The sequence below is a fragment of the Gorilla gorilla genome, chromosome 9, assembly GCF_029281585.2.
Source record: "Gorilla gorilla gorilla isolate KB3781 chromosome 9, NHGRI_mGorGor1-v2.1_pri, whole genome shotgun sequence".
Lineage (NCBI taxonomy): Eukaryota > Metazoa > Chordata > Mammalia > Primates > Hominidae > Gorilla > Gorilla gorilla.
Window position 1 is genome coordinate 140,357,220 of NC_073233.2, and position 18,795 is coordinate 140,376,014.

General features: G+C 43.2%; 1 protein-coding gene across 6 annotated transcripts in view; it reads right to left on the bottom strand.

The window, feature by feature from the left end:
- Nucleotides 1-9,754: 9,754 nt before the first annotated feature.
- The window catches only part of OPCML (opioid binding protein/cell adhesion molecule like), a 1,134,040-nt gene continuing 1,124,999 nt past the window's right edge, over nucleotides 9,755-18,795 (bottom strand). For 4 of the 6 annotated variants that reach the window (XM_019037341.3, XM_019037340.3, XM_004052457.4 and 1 more), the window contains one exon: nucleotides 9,755-15,068. In XM_019037341.3, the coding sequence (XP_018892886.2) occupies nucleotides 14,968-15,068 (101 nt within the window). In that variant the 3' untranslated portion in view covers nucleotides 9,755-14,967. The remainder of the gene's footprint in view (nucleotides 15,069-18,795) is intronic. The other 2 variants (XM_019037338.4, XM_019037337.3) reach the window with 1 other exon arrangement.

Consider the following 18,795-nt stretch of genomic DNA (forward strand, 5'->3'; position numbering starts at 1 on the left):
TCCCAAATAGCTGGAATTACGAGTGTAAGCCATGCCACCCGGCTTCATTCCATTTTTTAAACAATTATATCTCCCCATTGAGCATGTGAAAAATGAGATGTGTGACAGGGCTAGGGAAACAAAGGGTTAAGTACCTTCTTCTTCAACAGTGTGCTCTGGGGATGAGAAGAACCCTGGTCAATAGACAGATATATTGACTTGTTATTATTTAAAGTTGTTTAACCAGGTAGAGATAAACGAAAGCTTTCAGCAGCTGAACTATCACACAAATCACAATTAAGGTGGCATATGTGTTTGGAAGACGTAAAATCAATTCCCGTGAAGATAATGTTTTAGTCTCTATTTGAACTTGAAAACAGAAGTAAATTTTCAGTAGCAACAGCTGGTCTTGTTCCATCCAGGAGGCTCTCTATTAACTGTATAAGAAGGGCCTTTATTACCTCTTCTAATGGTTTTCCTCTATGGTTTTGTCTTCATCAAAAAGGCCCAGTTGATTGCTGTGTTGCTGTTTACTGATGTGGCACAGAGGACGGCAGCTGGGCGCCCACCCACCCCGGTGTTGGGCCCTCCCTCCCCTGAGTGCTGTTTATTGTTTATGGAGGGAGAACAATGGATCCTGGGAACAACTGGTCAGGCTGGGTAGGGGAGGGAGGGGAACTTGCCATCTTTCTCAGCTTTGCTCCCCCAGGTAGCCTTCCCTGAGCTCCACTGGTGGGGAGGTGTGTGTTTAGGCAAAGGAGGGCATTTGAGCAAAGTAGTCTTTGTGATGTCATCACCCCCGCAAGTTTCCAGCAGTGGGAGTGACCTCTAAAGACTACTCTCCATTTCAGGTTTTAGTCATGCAAATTTGTGCGTGTGTGTGTGTGTGGTGTGTGTCACACGTGTGTGTTGTCCTTCCAATTCTATCCTATACTCCCAGAGGCAGGGACTACATTTTATGCCACTCCATTCTTTACCAGGCTGAGTGTGGTGCTGGCACACAGCAGATGCTCAGGGAAAGGAGGCTGTGGCACTGGGAATCCACTGGATATAAGCCACCACCTGGTTGAGTTAGCCGTGCAGTCTCTCTCTCTCTCTCTTTCTTTCTTTCTTTCTCTCTCTCTGTCTCTCTTTCTTTCTCTCTCTCTGTCTCTCTTTCTTTCTCTCTCTCTCTCTTTCTTTCTTTCTTTCTTTCTGACAGAGTTTTGCTGTCACCCAGCCTGGAGTGCAGTAGTGCAATCTCGGCTCACTGCAACCTCCGCCTCCTGGGTTCAAGTGATTCTCCAGCCTCAGCCTCCCGAGTAGCTGGGACTACTGCAGGTGCCTGCCACCATTCCTGGCTAATTTTTATATTTTTGGTAGAGACAGGGTTTCACCACGTTGGCCAGGCTGGTCTCGAACTCCTGACCTCAAGTGATCCCCCCACTCGGCCTCCCAAAGTGCTGAGATTACAGGTGTGAGCCACCACACTCGGCCCTGTGTAGACTTTCTTAGGTGAGGTACAAGGGTGCAGTGTAAGCTGGTGGGAACTAGGTCAGGTTTCCCTTTTGGGGGTCGCAGCGCTTGTTGGGGAAGAGGAAATGTACACTGATGGGGTGGGAACTTGACTGCCCCAGAGCAGGAGGGAAGGTGCAAGGACAGAATTTCTTGCTTGGGAACAGAGGCTGGCCAGGAGAGGAAAGGGGACCAGGAATACATGAGTAGCCAGGGAACCCGGACAGCAGCTCTCATCTGCCTCTAACTAGGTGTCAGACTAGGACAAAGCATTGGCCTCTGTGTGGCAGGTGCTTTGCCTGAAAAATATGAGCAGTGAAACCCAAGCTTCTTACAAACACGACTGGTTATAAAAATATAAGATTAGTATCACTATTCCAGAGGAAACAACAAACAAACGAACAAACAAAAGCACGATGAAAAGAAATTACTTGCTCTACTCAGGCCACTTCCTTTCAGACAAAATAAGTAGACAAATACCATCGATCCTCCCTTCTCAATATCTTTCATGTCTGTATGATCCCTCCCAGCCTTGGCCACCTCCTACATCAGATGCTCATGACCACAAACACGGGCCACACATAGCTCCCCCGCCTCCCCTTCCCTGCCTACTGGGGCTAGCTTCCCCCTTTCGCTCTAGCCAGTACATCTCTGCAAGGCCTCAGCTCAAAGGACCATTTTGATTATGTTCTTCCTCAGCTCAAAAGCCATGGATTCGTTCATTCCGTGGATACTGATGCCCACCCTGTGCCAGGCACTGTTGTAGATATTGAGAAAACAGCAAACATACAAACTACCTCCTGCTATTGTGCTCATTGTCATGGAGGGTGACAGGAAAAATGAGACAGATAGAAAGGTAGAGAGATAAAGAGATGGGTGGGTAGATGATTTTAAGTAGACCTATATATTTATATTTAGAATCCATATAAGTGGAGTCATATTTAACTGAATCGAGTCAATATTTTACAGTTCATAATCTCTCTTCCCAGGCTGTGATTTTTGTCAGCCTCTGTTGTTTGTCCCAACTAAAAAAAAAAAAGCAAAGATTTCTTCTTACTCATATGATACTCCATTGTGAACTTTGAGTCTAAAATTAATTATCTTATCTCCTCAGTTATTTTTAGGACTGCAAGATTCTTTTGTCTGTTGCTTCCCTGAGGCTCTGAGACCCATCCTTGGGTTAAGGTCAGTCTCAGGTGAGCCTATACCCCTAGTGGTTCATTTCCCAGTGGGAAGGTGGACAGGGTCAGTGCTGAAGAGCACAGTCATTTTCTGCACCTGGCCTTTGAATCCAGCCAGGAGACTGCCTAGAAAGTTGATGTTGTTTTCTTTCAAGATATAGGAACCCCTGCCCTCCTTTCTTCCAAGAGATGGAAACTCTCTTTTCTTCCAAGAGACAGACACCCTTCCCACTTTGTGAGCTTTCTGGAAGCTCACAAATAAGGCAGTCATGCAAGAGCCTGAAGTGACTTTCTCTTGTGTTCGTTAAAGAAATCCCAGTGTGTTTTGGAACACGGGGTGAACCCTGAAGCACGGAGACAACCTGGCGTGTAACTGGAAAGAGCACGTAGCTGGAAATTTGATGGACTTGCCTTGGAACCCCACCCCTGCTAGTCTTCAACAGTGGGCCTTGGAGCTTCATTGGGGATAATAGATTGTTCCCAAGATTGCTTTGAATATTATATGAACTAGGACACATGACAGCCTGAACTTCTCATGTGATTTCCATAAATACACAAATGTTAACAGCTTTCCATCCTTGCCCAGCTCCCTCACCAGCCTCTGCTCCCTGCACATGTATCACTATTGTCCTGAGGTTGCTGTACAGGAACAGGAGTGGGTCCGCAGAGAGAGAAGATTCACCTGCAGACTCCCCGTGCGCTACAACAAAACTCGTCTTCACAAGGCAGAATTCTTTGCCTGCATGGCGCCTTTCACTTCTTGTCTCACTCTCTTCCTTAGCAGTTTCAAATTTCTTAAGGTAGGAAATAACTAAGAGGAGGAATGGGGTAGGTTGAAAAGTGCTGAAGCTGCCCATGGAACAGAGGTGAGTACAGGAAAGAGCCAGGCAGGGACAATGGGGAGTTTTGAGACAAACTCAACTAGAAATTTACACCTAAGTGGAAACATCCCAGCAAGCAGACTGACTCAGCACTGGGGCCACCATTACACAAGGTGGGTAATAGGAAACAGAGAGAAATCACAAATGGGGCTGTCCACACTGCCATGGCACTGAAACTGAGCCTCTGTGTGCCTCAAGAGGAGAATTGGCAGCTTTGTGTCTGAGGACCTCCAGTGAGTCCTTGTGTGGTCCTAGCTGATTCAACTATGCAGTGACTATTTCGCTAATAAGCTGATTCCCCCGAGACCTTTAGTGACAAAGAGACAGAAACTGAAGTGGTTTGGTCTTGTAACCAGAGCAACCATCCTTGCAAATCCACCACACAGGAAACAAGATTAAGAGCAAAAGAGACAGGCTTCATGGGCAGAGCCCCAGGCTGCCTATGTTCTCAGGTATACAGGTGCTTTCCCAGAAAGCACCTGTATGCCTTCAGGGTCTGGGCAGCAGAGAACTTACAGGCATCCTCTATGCATTTGTACCTGGTTCACTTATGCTCAAATGGCTGCAGAGAATGGAGGAAAGGAAATTGGATATGATTAAGCATTTAGAAGCTGGGCACCTTGTTAGGCACACTACGTATTTTATTTCGTGTAATCCCAACCATAAATCTGGTAATGTGATATGTAATTGAAACCAGCCCTTACATGATGCCTTCTAGACAATCATAAGTGGTAGGTGTGGGGTGGCTTGGAAGAGGCAGAAGACTGTGAAGAGAATGAGGAAAGAAGTTACTGATTGTCTACCACTGAATGCCAAGCATCTACAGGCAAGAAGCTGTGCAGGGATTTTCCTATTACTCTTTCTCTTATACACCTCATAGCAATGTCACAGGGTAGTTCTCTCCCAGCTCTATGTGGTAGATGAGTAGACTGAAACTGTAAGAGATTATTTCATAAGCTTATAGGAACACAGCCAGTACATGGCAGAATCAGAATTTCAACTTGCTTCTCCCTGACCTGAAAGACTGTGCTGTCTTGCCTCCTGAGCAACACATACAGATAGACCCGATTCACATGGCTCTGTACTGGATGTGAGCTGACAGGGCCACCTGGATGCAGTCAGACACTGTGGCTTCCTACTGAGATTCAGCCTCCTCTAGTTTTAGGAGAACCTCTCTGGGATCATTGAAAAAAAAAAAAAGGAACAAGCTTAATGTATATCTCAATCCTTAAGTCATTCAAATGAAATGCATCACTCTTAATCAGAGGTAAGCTCTCTGATGAGGTTTGAAAGCTTAAAAACCTTTCTGGAATTTGTTAGCAAGCAAGTGAGCATCAAACTATGTGATGAAAATACAAAGAGAACTTGCATCACTGTAATATTACAAGCAAATTGGGAGAAAAATCCACCCTCATTCGAACACGCTCAGTGGTCAGCTATTCTCACAGAACCCAGTGAATAATGGCTTGGCCCTTTGTATGAGGCCCAGGAAGTGCCAAACTTCATCTAGGCAGTGGGACAGCTGTGCCAGTTTCCCCCTTCCCCATTTAAAGCATCTGTTACTTCTTTACTGCCTAATCAGAGAACTGCTCTCTACTCTTCTATCACAACAAGCAGTTAAAAAAAAAAGAAAAGAAAAAACCAGTACCTTTTTAAGACAAAATCAGGATACAGAGGAAATGGAGGATGATAAATGAATTGCAGATGGATGATCCAAGAAGCCAGAGTTCCTCTGGAATTAAAGTGAGAGGCAGAGAAAGGAAATCAGGCATCCCTTGTGCATGGCAGTGGATATAATTAGATGACTTAGGAAAATGCTGATGGTGCTTAAACATCTCCACCTGGAGGTTCTACAGATACTTAAAACTGGATATATCAAAAATTGGATGGAACCTCATCATTCTCTTAAGTTTTGAGAATCATAGGATGGTACCATCTTCCGTCCAGTTGGCTGAATTAGAAACCTTGTGTATTCCCCATATTCTACATCCTCCATCACCCCATACCTCTAGGCCCTCCCATCAAAACTACCCCTGAAAATCATCCCAACTTGCCTGTTTTTTCTAATTCCTTCTTATCATTTCTCACCTGAATTATTTCAATGACTCCTAACATGTTTTCCCCTTGCCAGTGTGACCGATGCCCAGTTAGTCCCTGTTGCTGCGTGGCTGATCTTTCTACACGGCAAGACCAATTTAGCTGCTCTTTTTATTAAATCCTTCAACATCTTCCTTATTTTTTTCAGGACAAGTCCCAGTATATCAGCATTCCCCATAGAGGTTTTTAGGGTCTAGACCTCGTCTCCTGCCATGCACCTCTGCCTGCACCGCTTATGGGGTAATCTATACTTACAGTTTCCTGACCATGCTGTGCTTCTCTCGTGCCTCTATGTGCTCTTTGACGATGTCTCTCTGTCCACAGTCACTTGCTCCTCTCCCTCTCCCTTTCCCTGGCTAGATCCTTCCGCTTCCTGAAGGCTCAGGTGAGACCTCTCATCTGGAAGAGTGCCTTCAGCCCTCCTGTCTGGGTTAAGTGGCTTCTACTGGGCTCCTCAAGCCCTTGATTAAAAACTACCATGTGCTGTGCTGTGGAATCTGGGCTGGGACTTTCTGGAAGGTATACACTCTGTCTCTCAATTTGAATCCTCAGTACCTGTCATAACTTGGCTATCTGATACCTGTTTCTTAGATTAAAAATTTAGTTCTACTCTATTGCTTCAACACTCCTTTGGAATTCTACCAAAACCTTATTGATGCCACTTTCCAACCTTGTGTTCTTGAATAATCCAAGACTCAGAAATGTGTTTCTCCTCTTTGAATTTCAACAAAGAAATTATATATAAATTACAATTTTTAATTTTTTCAATGAAGTTGAATTTTCAACACATTTGAATTATATCTTCAAACGACTCAGGAAAGTGAGGACATAAAAGAAGGCTGAGAGAAGAACAAGAGAAAAAAACACAAATGTTTACTTTGCAAGTAATTGTTATATCCTGGGACTCATGCTAAACTCCCTTACTTATTCATATCTAGAAGTGGAATAATTCTCACAGCTATTCTACTGAGATGTGTATCATTACCATTGTTTTATTAAAGATGAGACTGAAGTTCAGAAAGGGTAAGAAATTGGTCTAAGACAATATAACAGGTAATTTGCGAGGTCAAGTTTTCTGAAACAAGCCAGCTGGTTGGAGAACTCATGGTAAAGGCAAGGCAGTAAGTCATATGGGAGAGAGGAATTCATGGAGAGGTAAAACTAAGACTATTTTTATCTTCGAAACAACAGACGCTGTGGGACACTGACATGCAAATGACCCAAGTGTTTCATCCTACATCACAGAGTGTTAGCCTTCTCTGGAGAAGCCTAGTCTTGGGGTCTATTCAGCAAGTCCACACTTAAGCTCCGCCTACCCCTCCATGCCTCAGCTGCAGCGCATGCCCCCAGATGGAGCTTCTCTTTCCCTCATCAGCAAGGCTCGTGATGTTAGAGCCAGTGAAAGGTGATATGGTCAGTAATCCTATGTGGGACTGAGACTTCATAAGCAGCTTCCTAACAAGCTTTGACATTATAGGTGTCGCTCCCTCCTCTCCAACAGGTCTATGTTAGCCTGTCATCAACTGTACAGTGTGGTCCTTTGGCCACTTGTAGTTTTAACTGCCTTCATGGTACTCATTCATTTAACAAATGTTATCAACACCATTGATAAATTATTGAATACCGAATGTGTATGATCCTGTAACCCAATGATTTTTGTAGTAATTTGTCTGTGCACCATGTCTGCAGCTTATGTTAGCTGTTGTTAGCTGTTTACATTCCAGCGTTTTATCCCTGCGGAAGAAAGGGGGTAAAGCGAGAATGCCTCCTAATGATCTCACAATATTTGCTCTGCACTTTGCAGTCGTTTCCTCATATCTCTGTCATAATACTTGCCATACTCAACTGTAATTTTTCTTCTTATACAGCAGTTTTTAGATCTTAAATGTGAACTCCTCAAGTGGAGTTCCTGACTAAATGTGATGCATGAATAATGACTAAATGGGGAAATATAAGGGAAAGAAAAAAAGATAGCCCAATGATTGGATGAACATATTAAAAGAAGGTAGCATCACTTCTAATTTGATGTTTGGTTTTCAAAACCGATCATAGGGTTTGGCCTCAACTAGCACTCCCCATGAATTTTTCTCAAAGTGAATAATTAATTCAATAGCAAATTAAATTGTGGGGAAAGAAGGAGGTCAGTTGCCAGTTGAGGTCCCTCCTGTCTGTTTCGTCAGTTGTTTGTTATGTTCATTGCACGACTACAATCCTAGTGTTACACCTGCTCATCTGGGTATTTCCACTCCACTCCCAACTCCGCATGCTTTTCCTACTTAATACACCTTGATAGGGAGAGGAATGCCCTTAATATATCTCCAGAGGCACTTCTGTATATATAGGATTTTCATAGGACAAAGATAAAAATGCATCCAATCATTTAGCTGCCATGCTTACGAGTTACTAGATAAAGCTTCCCTTGTGGAATAGTGAGATAACAGCAAAGATTTTCATTACCTTGAAGTGGATTGGTAAACAGTTGTGTCTGCTAAAGGCTAGCTGGAGCATGCCTCGTGGATGGACTGACAGCTGGGAAAGGATAGATGGTCTAAATAAATAGATGAGTGAGAAACAGTCTCACATTAAGGAGGTGCATGAGTATAGAGATGGAAAAAGGGTTAGATAAATGGGAAAATAATATGTGAATGGATAGTTGAGCAGTTAGCCAATGGGAGAATAAGTTGGTTCATGGATGATGGATGGAGCTGAGTGGCTAAATGGAATGAGAGACTGACAGCAGATGGATGGGTAAATGTGGTATGAACAGGAGCAAGAAAGGGTCAGGTGCAGATAGGAAGAGGATGATGAAAGGAAGGAAAAAAGGCAACAAGAAAGGGAGTACTAAAGGTACTGAGATGGCTAGGGGAACTAGAATTTCATTCCCTTGATGAATCATAATTTTACAATGAGCCAGAGGAAATTGGAAACTCCCAATTACTGATGCCTAGTGTTTACTTGCCATTGCAATTTACAAAGAATATGTGTCTAGTCTATCACCTTATCTGTGTTCCATTCCCTGTAGGGGAGACTGAGTCATGAAAGGATTAGCCTTTGTCTACGTAGGAAGCCAACAAGAATATAAGACTCACAACGTTAGCTCAGGGACTTTGCCAGAGAAGCTACATGTGCTGTAAAATTAATGAAATAATTTTACACTTTCTATTCAGTTATCAAATCATAATTAGTCACTGTCCCTAAGCTTTATTTGAGGACAGCCTTAAGAAATCTCGTAGTTGCAAAATAAACCAAATAGCAGCCAAATAATTTTGAACCAGTGTACACTAGGTGGTGTAATTAAATTCACCAATGATACAGATGAGAGAACAAAGGCTAAGAAAGTCACTTACCAGTCTAAGATCTCACACCTAGTTAACGGCAGAACTGGGAAGGCTTAATTGATATACAAATGGCTAATGAGAAACTGAGGTGTAAAAAGAAGTTAGTATCCATTTCTTTAGAAAAGCAGTTGGATATGTGATGGAGAAAGGGGAGCTGGGGTTTCACTGGAAGAGAAAGGTGTTTTAGAAATGGCAATCAGAGGAAAGGAGCCGCTCCTCTGGGGTTCTTTCTCATACTATTCCAAAAGAAGCCTCAGCTGAATGAAACCCAACCCAAGTAAAACCTAAGATGCATAAACCTTCATCTAATGGCACACACTTTTAAGAATCAATGTACATCCTCGACCCCATGTCTTCTCATACTTACCCTTGTTAACGTGGTGTGTACTTCAAGAAATCAAGCAACAGGAACTTAGGGACTCAAATGCCCAAACTGGGCAGTATCTGGTCACCCCTTTTTTTCTGACACTTCTTTTCTTCTTTCGTTTTCGCCTACACCAACAAACAATTTAGACTTTGAGGCTGCAGCTACATTTTACATTGTTTGTAAACAGCATAGATCTTTGATATACAAATGTCATACGGACAGTGCTAAGGCTGCTTTCTACAGTGTGTGCGAGAGAGAGAAGGAGGGAGAGAGAGAGGTGGGGGGTGCAGCTCCAGGATTTCTGAGTGCATCTACTCTCCCAGGCCACAAACGCACATATGGGAGAAGCAGAGCTCGCTTCATATTTTTCCCATCCTGGATATCAATGAGATGTCCTAATAAACAGCCCCCCAAAAGTTACAAATTTCTCGAACTTTATTGATACACTGCACAATCACAACCATCTCGTATTCATCCTGAATTAGAAAAGGTTACAACTACAATGTAACATGCACAAAATTCAGGTAGTATATTCACCCTTAATACAATTATTGACAGAAATCAAGTCTTCATTGAGTTTTTGAAGGAAAAAATACGGAAGAAAATAAAAGAAAAAAGAACTCTAGAAGGCTGACAAAGTCATACTCTTGTATCATGTGATAAATTTTTAAAGCATTTGAACATAGATTTTTTTTGAAGGATAATTGTGAGAATGGGCACACCCATTGTCTGACACAGCTATAACGGCACCATTGATAAGTCATAATTTCTTTTTAAATCTAAAGGACTCTGAACTTGACAGATACATTTTCGTACACCCACACAGTCCTCACAACTGCACTTGACATGTCACGAAAATTTCCGAATGATTAAAAACGCTCCCTTTAACTAACACAAGGGCAGCTTGTAGTACATAGCATTGTTATTATTGATAGCATTATAAATCTGCCAAATAACATAGAATGTAGCCTCAAAAGGATGGTCGAGGGTTCGCAATATTTCTCTCTCCACCCAGTGGTGTGGAGCAACTCTGTGCCTTAAAAAGGGCACCATGGAAAGAAACAAAAAGGAATCTGTTTAAAAATGCTGGAAATTAGGCTTAGCTGACTACTGTCAGGATAAAGACAACTGCATCTAATTAAGTCCACTCCACATTTCTTTGGACTCTAAGTATTCTGCACCTGAAGGCTAAATTGAACTGGCTCAGCCCTATCTTTTTTGCCACATCTTTAATTACAAATCTGTTTCTTCTTCCTTTCATTTACTTCTCTTCTCTTAAGTAAGAAATGTGGGAAATGAGACTGGCAGTTTTGTTTGTTTGCATGTGGTGATCATTAGGCGTTCTCATCATATGGTCTCTTTTTGAAAATGTTGCCTTCCTACTTACACACCTGTGAAGTTTTACTCAAGTGCTCAAACTTATTTGTCTTCAAGTAAAAAGACAGGGAAGCTCTGAATAATAGGAGGGGAGGCAATTGGGTATGAGAGTTTCCAAGATAAGGTCACGTGCAAAATGAAAACAAAAGATTCTTGCTGTTGGAGAAAAAGAAAATAAATGCATTTTTTCCAAAAAGAAAAACCTTATGCTGCTTCCCTTAATCCCAAAGGGATTGACAATTTGCTTTTGTGTGTGTGTTGGTCTGTTTCATTTTGGGCTGGTTTTAGGTAATGCATAGCCAGTTTTTCTTTCTCAAGATCAAAGTCAGTATAGAATTGAGGAAAGATGCCCCACCACCAGATCTTACCTCATCTTAAGCCATTCCTCCCCTCCTACCATGGGCTGGCGACAGCCAACCAGCACTTGAAAATTCAATGTACAGCCACTCCTGATGCCGCCACAGGGATAAGCTCTCGTCGGGGTTGCCTGCCCACTTTGGGGTTCTCTGCTTTTCTCATGGAATAGTTCTTTCAGCATAAATAGAACTTGCTGACTCCTCTTTGTTGAAGGCAAATTGACTGAATTGATGCAGAAAAAGATCCTGAAACCCAGCCTCAGTTTTGAAGTTGCTAGAGTGCAGGAATAGTCTTCTCACCCAGGTTTTGAGAACAAACTGGCCAATCTGTAAATGTATCATCTAGTAAGAGGCATGGATGTAAGAGGAAAGAGGCTGGGGCCTCTTTGCGACACAAAACCTTACCTTTTCTTCTGTTTCGTGGAGCACAGTTGCAGCAGAACAGCCATGCACAGTACTCTGCATAAAACCTGTGCATGTTTTCACAACCACTTCTCTACATCTCCCCCCTCCCCGAATTAAAGCAAGAATGAGAAAAACTAAACATGCTTGTTTAGACTTGCAGTTGACTGTATCAGGCACTTGATATTAAACTACTGAAAAACAAGCTTGGCTGCAGCCTTAACACGAGCACTTTCATTGGCATTACTTTGGTGGAAGTGCATATGAACTCTGTTTTGGGAAGGGGAAGGGTTTCAGAGTCCCTACATTGCTAATTCCTCTCACCTGATCTCCTAACAGGCCTTATTTGGCTTCCTTTTCATGTGGAAAACCTGCAAGAAATGTACTTGCTCAGACTTGTATGTTTTGTCCTGCCTTGCCCCCACCCCATGCCCACTACTGGCACCCTGAACAAATCTAGCCTGTAGGCCTTCATGTACTCTCCGTGTGTGAAGTTGGAAAAGTGTGGATATTGTCTTGTGTAAGCATTTGTTGTTCTATATGCTTCAAAATGATGGGTGACAGCCACTCTCCCATGAAGCCATCCCCACCAAAGAAACACAAAAACACAGAAGCAGAAATATGTCTGTAGTGAAGAAGTCATTTTCACTCCCAGTGAGTACCCCAGTTGCCTTGGGTTGTATTTACTTTGTTGTCTTTACCCCAGACAGATGAGGATCAACTGTAGCATTTTTCTCCCTCTGAAACGTGGCTGGGATAGGTACCCACCAGAGGGGCATCTTAGTATCCTTTGGAAGGGGGAACAGCAGGGTTCCATAGTGGCCCTGAAGCCAGCCTTGTTGGGTTGAGAGGTTCTGATGATCTTGGCCAAAGGAGCATGGACCCTTTCCTGTAGAACAAGTCTTGGAGTGAGGAATAGGTCCAGCTTGTCCATTTCAAGCACTGTGTTCTCCAAGACTGTCCACTCTTCACAGCCTTCACATTTATTCCACTCCAAAGTAACAAATTTATCATCAGTAGCATGCTCAGATGACACATTTAATTCTCATACACTATCTGACACCAACTCAACTCCAGATGCTGTAGGTGGTGACAGATCTGAAACATCTATGTGCGACCTTTAATTCTGATTTTGTGCCTGCTCATGATCATCCCTGGAACTGGGAATCAATGCGCCATTCCTGGCACATCATTTACGGTTCCCGAATCTGGCTCCTGGCAGCTCACTAGGAAATGCAGATGTCTGTCTACAACTGGAAAATGTAACATTAATTTCACTCACACCAGCTCTACCTCTTAAGACAGTGCTTAGCATTTAGTGTGCCAAGATAGCCTATGTTTGTATGTATGTATATATGTATAGATATCTCTGTGTGTGTTTCCCCATGGCAGAGGTCACACTCATGTGCCTTGATGGACAAAAACAAAGAGGACACTGATACTAGAGGAAGAAGACCAGTTAAGCATTAAGGGCACAGAATTCAATGGTGCTCATATTTTTTATTTTTTAGACTGAGGGCCTGAAAAGGTTTTCCAACTGAGGCAGGGCAGGTCTGCGATTGATGCTGCATTCTCATCCTCTCTGTGGATCAGTCCCTGCAGCACACCTGTGCGGTCTGCAATGCCTTTATTTTGAATCCCAGGCAACTTTGCTGGATGAGGCCTTCTCGTCCCAGGAGACAAGACAGCAAAGGTGGGTCAGCTCTTGTTTGTATGCTGGGTCTGCTTTGAACCTGAAGAGCTGGTGAAGTTCCTCCCCAAAGCCATTGGAGAAGCAGCTGCATCAGAGGAAACTGTGTCACTGACACTTTCTCCCTTCTGTTTGCAGTGTTGTGTTAATCAAGTGCTTGAAAATTAAGTCAGTTGCTCAAGTGCCCTCAGCTTAGAAGAGCTTCCTGAAACAAATACCAGAGTTGTCAATACACCCGCCATGTAATTGGCCTCCATCAGCTTTTTACTGGATAGTTTTCAAACAGATTAAACCAGAACTGGAGCAGAAAGGAGACTCTAGCTGAAGTCATCCCACTCAGGCGGGTGGACTCTTCACTTTGCATTGCAGAGACAGATGTGTTTTTCTCTCATGTTCTTGCTGCTAAGGAAAGCCAGCCATAGGTTCCTGACATGTACTTTCTTGAAGGGTTGAGAGAAGCATAAAGGCTGGCACCTTTGTCCTTCAAGTGCAAAAGGAAAACCACAGTGCTAATCAAAACTTTTCTAGGCTGATCTGCTTCCCAAGAAAATGTTTTAGAAAACACAGGCTCTTTTGGGAATAGTGAGTGACTGATCATTAGCTTGCTACTTTGGCCTATCTGTTAGTGTCTCCCTTAGGTGGATAGGATACCAGATTTTAAAGAGTCCACAACACAGGGTATTGCTTTCGTATTTTGTTAGCCTGTGAGATCGTTGGCTTTCACAGAAGTTGAAAGATAATTTTGAAGATGCCAATGTCTGCTGATGGTGTATAAATGAATACAGTGGGAGAGATACAATATGGTTAGAGATTCATATGGGGATGAATTGATAGTGAGTAGTAGGGAGAGAATAGAAAGGAGTGTTAGACAATTACATTGATAGATTGATAAACAGTAAATAGACTGCTAGAGAGGAAGACAGGTGGGTAGATAATTGGATGGTGAGATAAATCAGATATTTGAGTAGATGGGTAACTGTATCATTACTTTGATAGATAGCTTGACAAAACCTAAATAAATCAGCCACCTATCAATCACGTTTATGAGTTGAACTTCTCTTTTTAAAACAGAGGTTCTATCTTCAAAATGCCTCCCCCTTTTTTGGTCACTTGACTTGCAAAATTTAGTGTTGGGTTTCATGCATAGCCCCAAACTTCAAATCTCTGCAGATGGTGGAAGGAATGAGTAGGGTGGAGGGGCTACAGAAGATGGCACAATCATCTATATTGAAATCTATAGATATGGATATAGTAGGATAGTGTCCCAGAAAGAAAAGACGTGAACCCTAATGGAATTAGATAATAATTAACATGGATGGGGGCATATGTACATTGTCATTAAGAAAATAATCACAGATAATAGGACACTTGGATGTAGCTCTTGCTGTGCACTATGTTATAAGTCAAGTTGTGTCTTCAGGGTGTTTATTGTGAGGCTTAATTTTTGCCCAAATGAAACTTACGTTTTGTTGTGTGCGGCAGAGGATGTTGGTGGGAATGATGATGAGGAGAGAAGCAGAGGAAAGGGAAGGGTCAAGGTAGCAGGAGCAGACCCCATTTTTGGACACACCAATGAATGATTATCCTACACGTGGTAGAACCCTGCCCACCCCGCCCCCAACCCCACTCATTCAAGCTGGAAATAAAAGCAAACAAACAAACAAACAAAAACAAAAAGAAAACAAATCTAGAAGAACAGAAAAAAACAAACAAAAAGAAGCCCAAGCTGGTTTGCTCTCCGCAGTGTAGATTAAAGTCTGTGATATGGAGAAGCAGGCGTTGCTCAGAGGACCTAGGATTTCTTATCAAAACTTGATGAAGAAGTGGGCTAAGAGGGTCCCTGATAGCCAGAGACAAGCCAGTGCTCTGGAGGCCGAGTTTACACCATCAATGACTGCTCCAGGCCCTGTGTAGGGGAGAGAGAGACAGACCCATTAGCATACACCCAAGTACAGCATAGTTCTTCCCTGACAAGCAAATACACATACATGCTTCCCAACTTCCACCCTTCCGCTGACCATTCCGAGTCTAGACAAAGGAAAAAGCCCATTGGGACTATTTAGGAACTCAAAGGGGCAAGCTGTTGGGATGCCTTGACCAATGCAGCCTACTCTGAAAGACTATGCTTAAAAAGTAAATAGGTGAAGCTCAGACTAGTCATTGAGGCCCGTGGGCCCAAAGGTTAAGGCAACACATGGAAAGGTAGACCTGCGGGCTGTTTTCTAAGCAGTGCCTCTAACTGTGTGCTATACTTGGAGAGTGTCCAGTACAGACAATGATGAGTCGGGGGGCACAGGGCCAGAGAGGCAAGGAGCAGGTGGTGGGGTAGGAAGGGGAGACGGATGGAGACATAAGTCCAAGTGTTGATGTAGCAGACTTGTCAACCTCAATGCATGCAACCTAGGTGTTGTGGAGGCTCCTCCTGCAGCAGCTAAGGAAGGAGGAACAATCATCCCCATGGGTTTTAAAGGCTGGAATTAGGCTTGTCCCAGCAGTCAGTGCTGCCTCCCTAAAGGCCTTGAAGCAGATCAACATGCCCAAAACAGACTACCCCTGAAGATTCCACCCAAGGGGCTCTCCCTTGATTTTTTTCTACCTTCTCTCTCTCTCTCTCTCTCTCTCTCTGGCCCATTCCCGTATCCCCAATAAATCATTCAAGGTCCACCAGGAAATAAGTCCACAGTATCATGAGTGCTGTTCTTTTGCTCTCACCTTCCATGGCTCAAGAAGACAAATCACATGAATTGGTATTATCCTAGCCTACTGCAAGGGCAGGTGTATCTAACTTGGACCAGGTGTTCCTCCATCACCTTTATCAGCAAGCACATAGGGTGGTATGCAAGACTAGGAGCCAGCAGCAAGTGTATCCCAGAAAAAGCAAAATCTATTATTACCAAGGGATTAAAAGCCATTACGAGGCATTTCTATAAAACTAGTGAAGAAGCAAAGGAGATTCAAAGGAGACAGTACACCTCTTCTACCATCTCAAGCCAGGACTTCACAGCTTCTTTAAGAAGCAAATTGGCCTACTGGAAATAAGCTGAGGTGCAGCAGAACCTCTTTAGACAGGACCAGTTCATTTGGCTTGCCTGTCAACCTTATGGTGAGGATCCATGCCTTGCCCAGGAGGGACTGATGGGAACATTTTACTTTGGGAAATTCACGTCTCTCACTTCAGCAATGAGTATACAACTGTTCCTCTCCACTAATCTTAACATGAATACCTTTTCTTTCTACTTAAAATATATATGCTTTTATGGACTAAAAGTCATATTTACTTGATAGCTTGAAGTCTGACTCATATTAGCCTGCATTTTTGTCAGAGAATATTCACAAAAAAGGGCGGAATCCAGGTTCTAGCGACATGTTAATGTCCCAGAGGAGGCTCCATAGATACTGATGAAAAGTAGCCTGACTGTGGGGCCTCCAGCAGTCCTGGCACACAACCTGAGAAATCATACTGGCCTGCAGAATGCACTGAGCTAGAAATGCTCAGGTTGAAGCTCAAGGTAATTCTCTACATATTGTCTTTGAAAGATGAGTGATTTAGATTTTTAAATAAGTTTATTTACATTTTTAAATAAAAATATGTACATAAAGCTACTTTTAAAGAAACATATGGGCAGATTCATAAGGCCCATATGTTTCTTTAAAATTATCTTTTTGTATATATTTTTCTTAAAAAGTATTTTCATGACATATATGGCATATATACTAGACTAGTTTTGTATGTGTATATGTATGTACACATATATATGTCTTTGTCTAATTATTATTTTGAACTTAAGAAACAATTGAAGCCCTGATATGCTCCACTCTAGACAAAACTCTTGAGTGTAGGAGTCATTCTATCCCAAGTTCTACCAGTGAACTGAAACATTCCTGTGGATACCATGCCATCAGCACAAGGTTGAATATAGCTAAAGCAAAGAGGAGTGGGGCAATATACACAGAAAACAGACCATGGAAGAGTGGGGCTCAGAGAGAGAAGGAGGCAGAATAGTAAAGGGAAGTGAGTGTTTCTGGTGGTGAGCAGCAGTTGCCATCGGATGCTTGGTGCTTACTGGGTGGAGGTTTACAGTCATATTCAGCTTCTGTTGAGCATTCCCAAGAGTGGAAATGCAAGGGAGACTTAGCAGGTATGTAGGCTGCTCAGCCTGCTTAGGGCAATGATGACAACATACATTCACACTGTGCTCTCCACGTGGCAAGCACGATTCTAAATGCTAAACATATAATCAGTCATTTAATCATCCCATCAACCCTGTGAGCTATGTGCTACTGTCATTCCCACTTTGTAAATAGGAAAACTGGGAACAGAGCAGTTAGACATCTTAGCTATGGCCACGCAACTTACGCACCTTGAGCTGGATTAGAACCAAGTCACTGTCCTCAGAATCTATGCCCTTAATTGTTACAAGTCTACTTCCTCTCTGTAGAAAATGACCATTTGTGCAGGTTTTCCAGGGACCACAGTATCATGGTGTGAGAGAAACAATGGACTGGGAATGCAGTGTCTCTGTATGAATGTGCTGCACCCTAGCTGAGTGACGGTCCCGCTCCAGGCTTTGCTTCTCGCATTGCAAATTGAGAAGAGATGGGGTTTGATGACCTGTGAGGTCCTTCTTCTATTAGCTCTCTGAGTTATTACACGAATGGAAATTCTGCATCCAGGTGTTAGGAGAGATAGTTGGTGAGTAGCCAGACAGCCTTCTTCAGTTGAAAGAAAACCGTCAACACGTGCCTTTTGCACTTCAGAATTCCATCTCCCCTGAGACAGCAAGAGGGCACCGAACACTCTAGACCCTAAAGTTTCCCTTTTGCAGCCCCATTTTCTATGTGGCTTCAGGGAGTGTTATTCTTCAGCAGCTATGATGAGCACCTGCTTTGTCGTATCAAATGCCGTAGCAATTTACTGCCAAAGTGCCTTTGGTCAATTGGTGTATGAGAAATGGCCGGGCTATTGTGGACAGAGAATGAATTTAATCCACTAAAATACACAGTGAAGCTAGCATCACTTTCCTCATACAGATCCTGGGCACATTTGAGACTTGTCAGCTGGGCCAAATGCCAATGCGGTGAGGGCTCTGCCGGAGGGCTCTCCAGCTGTGTTTGGAGCGGGTACATCTATGTACACTCTCTAGACTTGAAGAGTGTGAGACAAAAGCCATGGGCAATGAACTCATTCTTTAATTGCATCTTTGCAGTAGCCCTGTGTAACTGGAAATGAGGAAAAGAAAGTTTCTGGGTTAGTTCTCTCCCACTAGGCTGCTGTATGCTACAGTTGCTCACCTAACTTGGCCAAATGCTTTTCTGCTTTAATATAAAAGTGATGGGTTGCTGCAATTTAAGTAATTTGGTGTGGTCCCATGGCCTCGGGGCTCACGTTTGGTCCCACGGGTTACCATGAGGCTTTTGTAAATGTTAGCTCAACAAAGCTACAGAGCCACCTGTGTGACAGGGGAGGACACGGTTTTGAAGGAACTCTTCAGGCTGAGCTCAGCAGTGGTAGCACTGAAGCTTGCATACATGGCTTCAGAGTCAGGTTGAGTACAGTTTTCTTAGAGCACGGCCTCGGCTGGTAACAGCTGCATGGACTTCTCCAGGTACTTGGTACCCAAGACGATACAATT